Consider the following 10,520-nt stretch of genomic DNA (forward strand, 5'->3'; position numbering starts at 1 on the left):
ACCTGTCACGCATGCATTCATTTGTCTATTAACAGCTGAGTTTGTGTAAGATGTTGCACTACACATTGCTGTTACCAAGAAAACTTATTTCTGTGAATAAGTATAGATGTGTGTGTTGTAGTGTGGATCAGTTTTAAGGTTTGAAAACATAGTTATGAATGAATTTGGATGGATCTCCATGATCTCTCTTTGTTTCACCCACTGCTGCTGCATCTGGGGGTCCTAAGGAATTTTTATTGCAGTCACAAGCCAAAACCTTAGAAATCAGTCTGTGGGGTTGGTGAAGAGCAATAACTGCATTTTGACCAATAGGAAGTCTTCTCCTTCTCAGGCTTGGTACTAAAGATCTTCTTCTTGCCTTCTAAGAGGTGTCTGGCTGTTGTCCTAGCATGTTTATCTGATGGTGTTGGACAATTTGCTTATGTTAGTCCACCAAAATTCAATCAAAATGTAGCAAACCTCTGTCCACTTTTGTGGTCAGGGAGGGGCCCCGACATAAATTGAGCCCTAGAACGTGCTGTCCACTACAGTTTGGTGTAATGCAATGTGTTTACGCAGTTTAAGGGTCAAAAAACACATTATTTTCCACATACTGTGCATTATTGCTGCTCTTCTCTGCCCCACCTTTCTGAAACGCAACGGTTTTTACAAAGCTCATTGTTCTGAAAAGCGCGGTGTGCTCTGAGTAGCCAGCTATCCAGTGCATTGTGAGTGGCCGAATACCTCAAGCATGTGATGGAAATGTTACGCCCCTTACCAGGTTGTGATGCCGTGTCCCGGTGTGACAAGCCAAAAACAATAAAACCCATTATAAATGAGCCATTTGTTGCATCCAGTGAGGACATAATTACTGATTATAATGACTCATACTGTCTTTTTACACGTTGCGTAAACATATTTCTTGTCTGCATTTGTAATCGAAGAAACGACAACAAGTATTACTCTAAACTGCTCAAGCTAACGTTTGAATAGCAAGTAGCAAATTCTTTAAGTATGAAAACGTACTTACGGGCTGTGAGTCCTTGCAACATCGGAATTGCCCTGCTTTATAGTGTGCACATTGTAGGCTACTCTCCCAGGTTCAGGAAACAATCCTCTGTAAAATGCACTGCACACACATTTGAATACTTGCGTTGTACTGTTATGGAACAGTATTGTGTTGTTAAACACTGATTTCTAGTTGTGTACTCATTTGGAAAGCTAAACAAAGTACTTTCGCAAGAAAACACACAGCGTCTCCCTACATGGTGGCGGCTGCAACAATACTGCAGCGAGAATAAAAGTTACTCTTTCTTTCTTTGTGTATACATTTGGGCGGTGTTATGTGAATCTTCCCATACCGTAACGTAGATATGTGGGGGCATTTGAATAAGCAGTTTTTGGAAGGTGTGGCTCAGTCTTAACTTTTATACAGAATATCTCTTTGGGTTTGAGACTTTAATATTTGCAACTTTACAGATCTTATATATGCACAAACAGCTTGTAACACTCCGAAGACAAAGGAAAACATGAAATCGCATCATATGACCCCTTTTAAATTTAGCTGTTGTTTTATACTGCTATCTTGCACTAAATTGGGGTCTCCAATTCTACTCCTGGAGGGCTAACATCCTGCAGATTTCACTTGACTGGAAGTTTCTAATGAGTCTGAAAACCTAGATTAGCTGGTTCAGGTGTGTTTAATTAGGGTTGGAGCTAAACTCTGCAAGACAGTGGCCCTCCAGTAACAAGTTTGGACATCCCTGAACTAAATTTTTTGCTTATTTGGAGATGATAGCCTGATACTTTATGTACACAATTAGGTAAATTTTTAAAGTTTCTAGTTCTGTGTGGACTTAAATTAAAATGTCTCCTTTACTTTCAGAGAGAACAGGATATGAGAATGAATGAAATGGGTACCCGTGGAACCATTAATATGGGAGGTATGGTCATAATGAGACTCCACATGCAATGGACTACTTGCACAACTACGTCCGCGTTCTACTTGTTACGGCATTAGACTATATACAGTCAAATGATGCCAGAATATGACACAGAATAGTGACATATTTAATACAGATAAATTGAATACAGATTTAATACAGAAGGTTCATTATGATCTTATTCATCAGATCTCACAAACTGCAACGTCGCGATTAGGCTACTATAGAGCACTGACAGTCACCTATGATTACTAGTCACCGCTTTCTCAGATCGGTTTATGTTGGTTTAAAACTTCACGTTCCGTTGAGTTTGGAAAATTCTGTACTCAGTAATCATCAGAATATGTCTTCTCCTGTCTCTGAAAATTTCCGAATTTGAAATTATCCTACGAAATCTCATTTTATTAGGCGTTTAAGTCATGTAGATGATTACAGCGCATTGAAAATGTACATAACCAGAAATAACTGAGCCGTACGATTTCAAAACGGAAGTGCGTCACGAGGCTCAGTGCAAGTAGTCCATTGAAAACAGCTGTGTGAAGTGTCTTTTGTATTTTGTTTGATGTAATTTTTGGGTTAGTGCATCACTTGCATGTTCATTTAAAAGTGCAGCTTTGGATCTTTTTAAGATGAGTGTTCTTACTGTCTTAATTCTCTTATTCAGTTTTTTTCTTAATTAACTTAATATAATAATTTAGAGCACCCAGGGCCCTTTTTTCCCCTGTCTTGGTTATTGAGTAGGGTGACCAGATGTGCCACTTCCCGGGGACACGTTCAACACAGGGTTTCTAAATTGCTTAAATTAACCAGGTGGTGATTGTTTGCACTGTGCCAGTCGATCATTGTATGACAGCAAAGTACTTCGAGAATGATTCAAAAACATGGAGCGTCTGCTCTGCTCTCTATAGCTCTCACGGTACTTTGATGTCGTACAACAATCAATCGGCACAGCACAAACAAGCAACACCTGGTTATTTTAGGCAATTTAGAAATCCTGTGCTAAACGCGTCCCCAGGAAGTGGCACGTCTGGTCACCCTATGATTGAATTAAGGGTGTGATTGTGTAATACTTCTTGATCCATGGCTACAAAGATCATCACATTTTGCTGCCTGTTGAACAGAGATTTCCAAGATTTCCACATCCATTTTTCTGTTCTATTTTGTATATAAGCATTTTATTCATCTTTCTTCTTTTTCTATAGTGTGTAAATTATATTGAAGTAATGTGCAGTCCCTGATATTACCTTATATTTTAATGCACTATAGTTTCATTAAATCTTTCAGTGAATTAGCATCCGTCTCAGCGTATGTCAACTGTACGTTGTCTTACGTAGATTCATTTAACCCTGTCGCTGCGGTTAGCGGTAACCCCTCACAAATGGGCGTAGCAGGCCGAGTTGGAGCCATGGGGCCTGATGGATCATCAAATATGGGGACGCCCCTGATACCAGATAATGGAGTGATGGTAATGTATTAATGTTTGGCATCTTCTAGTTGTACAGTTTTTGCTCTTAATGTCCATCATACACTTACCAACTTTGTAATATTCAAAAAGGAAAAACTGGCCATCATACACTAAACGACTGACATTACATACACTACCAGACATTAAAGTTGTTCCGATCACAACAAATTTATGCAGAAACAAGCACGTTCTTAGGAGATGCATGACACATATAAACAATGTGTTCTAAAATCAGCTTAAAATATCAAACATGTTTGATATCCTTCAACTGGAGAATCATTCTGAAGCTAAAAGATCTGTGTCTGGGCAGATATCGAAATGAAAATGTAGTAGTTCCGAACAGAAACACTTTTTTGAAATGGCCATTAACCGGTTAATAACATTATTTTATTGTTCAGTTCAGTATTGTAATTTTGCAGTCAACCATTCACAAATTTAAATTGTATGGCCTATGCAAATATGATGTTGATGCATCCAACATGAGTGATGCCTGCACTCAGCATTAAATTCATCATAAGTAAGTCACAATGGCAAATGTTGTTTTTTCCAAGGATATGTTGCAAACCGTTAAGCAGTAGGCCTACATTTAAGTGAAAATGAATGGCAGGTAATATGCAGTTTGTTTGTTTTGAAACAAGTGAAATTGCAGGATAGCGTATAACACGGATTCACTCACACGGTCACATCATGCACCTCCTGCGCTTCTGTGATCAAAGAAAACAATAAAATTTAAAAAAAAATAAAAAAGAATATGTAGGCCTATATGCGAAATATATTTTATTATATGCACATCGCAGCCTGTTCATTATCAAAATAAAATATAGTTAAAGAAACATAAAAAGTTACACTGCTCAATTTAAATGTTTGTTTGAGTTTGTTCCACTTTAAATTAATTAGTTTTGACTTGACGTTTATATAGCCTAAATACTGTTAACTTTAGAGGATTTGTTGTGGAAAGAAGGGAACTAAAATAGCTTATAGCTGTGTTTGTAATGTTTGTAAACATTATTTACCCATATTTTAGCCTACATTATTTCTGAACGCAATAATACAATGCGATGTATAGCCTACACGACTTATCGTTTTTCCTCTCAAAATGTAATTTTGTACGAGTAGCGGTTACATAGACTGCAGTAAAACGCTTATATAGCTGTAGGAGAAGCTTTCTGTGTAGCTGACATTGTATTCTCTTCAGTTCTAAAAGCTGTCCTCCATAAAAAGTGCAGCATACACATACTGTAAACACTGGGGTTCTAGTGATCAGAAACGGTGTTAAAATAAGTTTGTCTACCTTAGGAAGGCCAAACAAATAGGATTTGAAACCATGGTGGAAAAAAACTGCTACTAAAGCTGCTCTGCTCTGGAAATATTTAAATGAGTGACATTGTGACTTCACAATATCCATAAGAAGCATACTGTAGTGCAAACGAGCCTTTTGTTGTAGTTCTTGAAAAGTCTTTTTCTGTTAAAGGTGCACTGTGTAATATTGACAGGTAGAGGCTGAAATAGGTATTGCAGTCCAAATTCAAAATATTGAAGAGAGTCATTTCTTCCACCCCCTCCTCCTCAGACTTGATGCTCACGCAGGTTGCCATATTGGATACGTGCAATTGATAATGGAAGGGGACAAGTCTACACTGTAAATTGATGAGATGATTTATCTGTGTTTAAATCTGCCTCTGGTCATAGAGCTTATTAAATGGATGCTGAGGATTTTTTTTTTTTTTTTCTGGTCACAGAGAATCTGTAATCTCTGACCTAGTTTGTGTGCTGGCTTCCATGGCTGTGTTTTCCTCCAACTGGCAACCCGGGATGTCAAAATACTGCAGTGCTTGGAATCACACAGACCAAAACAAAAACAAACATTCTGACATGGAACACACTTTTCAAAGTAGAATAACTGGCTGTAGCATTGTTTTTGGAGAAACAAGTATGTGAACTTAGCATGTTTTCTTATCTGAAAACATATGGCATTTTTATGCTTTGGTAAAGTCAAAAAATTACATACAGCACCTTTAAAGAGAATATCTTCATTTAAAGTGGACTTGGAGCTTTGTAACCTTGCAGATCTTTTGTATTCTCCAACAGCAACATTACACATGAACTGAAGTTTAAAAAAAGTAAATAAACATCATAGGACCCCTCATACATTTTCTTATTTTTTGAGTTATTTTTGTATGAAAAACAAAATGTAGCCATTTCATAGTAAATCACCATAGCATCTCACTCTTAATTTAGTGTCCAGCAGTTTCCGGGGGGCGCTACTATAAAAAAAAAAAAAAAATGTGGGTACATTCTAAAAAATTCCTTTAGAGTTTTGGGTTATTGGGTTATTTTGGTAACCCAACGCTGTGTCAAATATAGATAATCTAGTGTTGGGTTATTTTAACCCAGCCAGTTGGGTTGTTTTAATTAACTCAAATATTGATTGAAAATTACTATTGCTGGCTTAAAATGAACCAAAAATAGGTTGTAAATTAAAAAGCAGACACAGAATTACTAGGCAACAGTAATAATCAAAATGTGAACATTTATTCATAAGTGAACACACCCATGGGCAAAAATATAAGACAAACTGGATTATGCAGCAGTTTTCAACATTGCATACATTTAAACTCATTCAACAAGAAATTTTAGAAATAAAAATATAACATTTAAAAGTAATATTTTAATTCAAGTGTATTAAACTGTTCTCTGTTATCCGTTTTAACCTAAACAGCTGGTGATAGGCTGGGAAATTGCGAACCTTAGACCGCCTCCTCACGTGTATAGTCAGACTGACCCAGCCACTAACCCAACAGCTGGGTTACACAAAAACTACCCAACACTGAAAGTCTCAGTGCATCATAAGGCTTCATTTGCCAGTCACTACTACTTTTGGATGAGTGTCACGTCCCGCTTGTTTACTTCGAACCGGAATACACTCCCTCTTTTGACCCAAGGCCTCATGGGGCGTAGAAAACTTGTGGATAGTAGTAGATTGTATTGCCAGTTTTGTTATCAGTATCAGTGCTGAGTCAACATTTAGAAAGAAGAACATTATGCATTTTGGAGAGAGTGCATATGATGCATTTACATAGTCTGTTCATGTACTGGTATATTAGTAAAATTGGTCCAATACTAATATCCAGTATCATGTTGCATGTGCACAACACTACCTAAACGTTACAGCATAAAAAAAACACCAATGCAGCAGAATACAAAACAGCAAAAGTCTGAAGATAGTGCAAGTTAGGTGGTAATTCAAAGCCTTAATTTGTGAATCTTAACACACACCAAAGGTTTTTAGCACACTCACTTAAGACATTTTTACACTGCAAAGGCAGCACAGAATCTGCATTCTAGGATAATAATAAAGTTTAAAATTACATTTTAACATGCAGCTATGTTTTTAGAAGCTATCTTTTTTGTGTATATTTTTATATTCTTGTTTTTGTTGAGATTTTGCTTGTGTACTAACTGAATAATTTTTTTTTTGTTTGTTTCCTCTTTTGGGTGTCCTGGACTCCACTGCTTATCCTATTCATCCACTGAACTTCGTGGGGAAAAAAAATAAAAAAAATTGGCCTGTTTCTGCAACAACTAAAATATTATATGGTCAATCTAAAATGACAACATATTCCAAACAAATGCTTGCTACAAACATGCCATAACTATATTCACATTTTAATTCAGCTTAATGATCGATTTTCTGAAGGCGGACCTCTTCAAATGGGTTCCCCTGTGAGTGGGCGCCCTGGTGTTGACTCACCTCAGCAACAGCAGCACTCACCCATGGTGGCTGGGGCAGGTAGTGTTCCTGGTGTGGTTGGCCAAAGTGGATTTGGGAGAGGAAGTCCAGTTGGGGGAAACTTTGATGGGCCTAACAACAAACGACGTAGATACTAATATTTATTTTCTCTGGTAATTGTGCTTACATATGTTCAGATTGAAGCATCTTGACTCATGATTACTGATGTATAACCATGTATTCTCTTTCTCATTTCTCACGTACCATTTATGTCTAAAATGGGCAGAAATGGCATAAGTCTGGTCCTGTGTTAATGTGAAACACTGCCATAAATTATAAATGCAGTTGAATCCGCTGTAATTGACAAAATATCATAAGCCTTTTGTAGATAACTTACTACTACCATAGTTATGTTTTTTTTTTTTATTATTATTATTTCAGTATCTGAGAGGAAGCCATGATTTTTTTAGAATGTTCAGAAGTTTTCTGTTTTTAGAATGTCAATCCTTTAAATAAATAAATAAATAAATAAATAAAAAAGTGTATTAGTGCTTGAGTCACAGATTTAAAATAGATTTCAATGTTGTTATACTGAGTAATATCATTCCACTTGATCACATGGGTCAGATGGCAGCGACGCCTTCCACTAATTGTGCTAGGCAGTGTTGCACTGGGAAAAAGGAGTTAGATTTTGTGTAAATAACCCTAAACGCGAAGAACTGAGTAATGTTGAACTCCTGGAGCACTGAGAAAAATTCAGAGTTTTATCAGTATTATTACGGTTTTGTTTATCTATTATGCGCTTTCCAGACAACTCTCAAATTAAGTTGGGCATTGAGCTGAATGCAAACATGACTCTGAAACTTTCACCCATGCATTCATGTATACCTTACTGGATATGTTTATATGTATTGTGTCACAAATAGAACTCACTGAGTGTATACAGCTCTGTGAATGGATATGGATAAATAAGTGGGTATGCTCTGTGTTGATTTTGTGTAATATAAGTGTAGTGGACAGGCAAATGGAATAAGACAGTAGTAATAATAATAATAATAATAATAATAATAATAAATTTATAATGCATTATTGTAGTGCTTTGGTTTTCCTTGACAGCATAAACATTATACAACAGCATAATATAATACCAATAATGACAATATAGTACTACAAAATGACAAAGCAAAATCAAAGACAATAAACAGCTTTAAAAAGATGAGTCTTTAAAGCCTTCTGAAAACAGTCCAGTGTTAGAGAGTTTCTAATCATAGACTTTAATTTATATGAAGGATGCTAAAGAATACATGAACCAGAACAGCTGAAAGGGGGTTGGAGTGTAAGAGGCAACTAAACTACAAAGATAAGCAGGGGCAGTCCTTTATGAGCTATGTGTTAAAATCAAAATTTTAAATTCAATAAGTGGCCAACACATCTTATAGAGTACCAGAGAAATATGCTGACGAGCAGTTGTATACGTCAGTACCCAAGTGGCTGAATTCTGAATATATTGCAATTTCTTGATTTCTTGTCAGCATAACAATAACCCTAGAACAAATTTTTTAATGATCTCTCCCTGAGGCAGCATACATACGTTAAACAAGTTGGGCCACATCACAGACCCCTGTGGGACACCCTGTTGAACTAGTGTTGATTCAGATTGATTTTTCCCAGGCATACAAACTGAAATTGATTAGTTAAGATAAGGTTTAAACCATTCAAAGACAGTACCAGAGATGCCTAAACAAACACTCAACTTTTCAAGAATGACAGCATGAGATGCTATGTTAAAAGCAGCAGTGATGTCTAACTAGACTAAAATGCTACAACTCCCCATGTCAGCAGAAATGAGAAGGTCATTTGTGACCTGGGTAAGAAAGTCTCAGTACTGTAACATGATCTAAATCTGGACTAAAACGGCTTTAGGAGATTATGAGACAGATGTTGCTGCAACTGGCCAACAACAACTCATTCAGAAACCTTAGCCAGAAAAAGTAAATGTGCAATAGGCCTGTAGTTACACAGATTCTCAACATCACAACCAGGCTTTTTTGGAACTTATGTGATGGCAGCTAACATAAGGGCTGAAGGAACCTACCCAGCAGATAAGGAGTTATTAATGATTGTAGTAATATAGAGAATGTTGAGCACTTTTTAAAAACCTCAGCAGGCAAGGGGTCATCTGTGTGGATGAATTCATAGAAATAACCAATGTCAGTATCGTCTGTTCTGACGATGACGAAATTAGAAAAATGAAAGATGAACTTTTAAGATAGGGTTCGTTAGACAGGTGGAACCACTAACCATGGAGCAATAGATATTTTTGGACTTCCTCTCTGAAGCATTTGTGTAATTTATTACACCCTTTTAAGAAGAGAACAAATGTTTTTTATGAGGTTTAAGAAGTTTAATTGTTTTAAATATCATTGTCTGCTTAACCTAACCTTCATTGATCATATGTGAATAATATGCATCTCTGGTGGATTTAAGGGCAAGATCATACTCCAACTGGTGCTGTTCAAAAATCAATTTATGAATAGTGAGACCAGATTTTTTTTTTTTACAGGCGCTCAATATTTTTTTCCCTCCTTTGAGAGCCGCAATTCATTAGTATACCAAGGGGATGACCTAGTGATACCGTCAACTTGACTGCACAGATACTAATGGAACTGGATGATGACATCACTGAATCAATGATGAACTGACTTTAACTGAAAATAGAGTGTTTATTATTGTCCTTTTGAATTATTGACACTATTTTCCTATTTAATACTGTAAAGCTGCTTTGACACAATCTGTATTAAATCTGTATTATCAGTGTTAAAAGCGCTATATAAATAAAGTTGACTTGACTTGACTTGAAAGAAACAACTTGTGTTCTCAAAGGTGCCACAACATGAAGAATAGAAGCAAGAGCAGATTGTAACAATCTGCAGAGTCAGTCCCAGGAAGCTTAGCAACAAAGCTAGAGAGCACCTGAGGATCAATGTTCTTGATATTCCTAAAAGTTATAACACATTCCTTAGAAGATTTTAAAGAGGCAAAGATGGTTTATGATCACTAAAGTATAGTTAATCATTTCTAGTCTGATGTATATCAATACCCACAGAGCAGACCAAGTTCAAATATAGCTGCAAGCAGCAATTGCGGGGCCAAGCACAAAAGAGGCAGAATGAGGAGTTAAGCACGGCAAGGAGCAGCAGACTGACTACAACAGTGAGTAACTTAAGCCATTTTAGGATAATATCAGTTGAAATGGCTGAAAAATCATAAATACAACCAATCGTAATAAAATTTAATGGCTTATCACTTTTGACCAACAGGTGGTGCTGTTTTCAAATTGATGTGACGTGTTCTGTGTGAAATGACAATGACACACACAAAGTTTGCCGTCATTATGTCAAAG

General features: G+C 36.6%; 1 protein-coding gene across 2 annotated transcripts; it reads left to right on the top strand.

The window, feature by feature from the left end:
* The first annotated feature begins 1,841 nt into the window (after nt 1-1,841).
* Nucleotides 1,842-10,262, top strand: LOC127157437 (paraspeckle component 1). 2 transcript variants are annotated; one of them, XR_007825902.1, is made up of 4 exons: nt 1,842-1,922; nt 3,257-3,387; nt 7,063-7,290; nt 9,681-10,262. XR_007825902.1 is itself a non-coding variant. In XM_051100688.1 (3 exons), exons 1-3 carry the CDS (start codon nt 1,877-1,879, stop codon nt 7,273-7,275), a joined length of 390 nt encoding a protein of 129 aa, XP_050956645.1. In that variant the 5' UTR covers nt 1,842-1,876; the 3' UTR covers nt 7,276-7,660. The 2 variants fall into 2 exon arrangements, 1 of the variants encoding a protein (XP_050956645.1); XM_051100688.1 differs by lacking the exon at nt 9,681-10,262 and having other exon boundaries at nt 7,063-7,660.
* The last annotated feature ends 258 nt before the right edge of the window (nt 10,263-10,520 follow it).

This window comes from Labeo rohita, unplaced genomic scaffold (genome assembly GCF_022985175.1).
Source record: "Labeo rohita strain BAU-BD-2019 unplaced genomic scaffold, IGBB_LRoh.1.0 scaffold_1073, whole genome shotgun sequence".
Taxonomy (NCBI): domain Eukaryota; kingdom Metazoa; phylum Chordata; class Actinopteri; order Cypriniformes; family Cyprinidae; genus Labeo; species Labeo rohita.

Coding starts and splice junctions, on each gene's coding strand:
- LOC127157437 (XM_051100688.1), top strand. CDS start 1,877: ATGAGAATGAATGAAATGGGTACCCGTGGAACCATTAATATGGGAG. Junction 1,923..3,256: donor TGGAACCATTAATATGGGAG/GTATGGTCATAA, acceptor TGTCTTACGTAG/ATTCATTTAACCCTGTCGCT. Junction 3,388..7,062: donor TACCAGATAATGGAGTGATG/GTAATGTATTAA, acceptor ATTTTAATTCAG/CTTAATGATCGATTTTCTGA.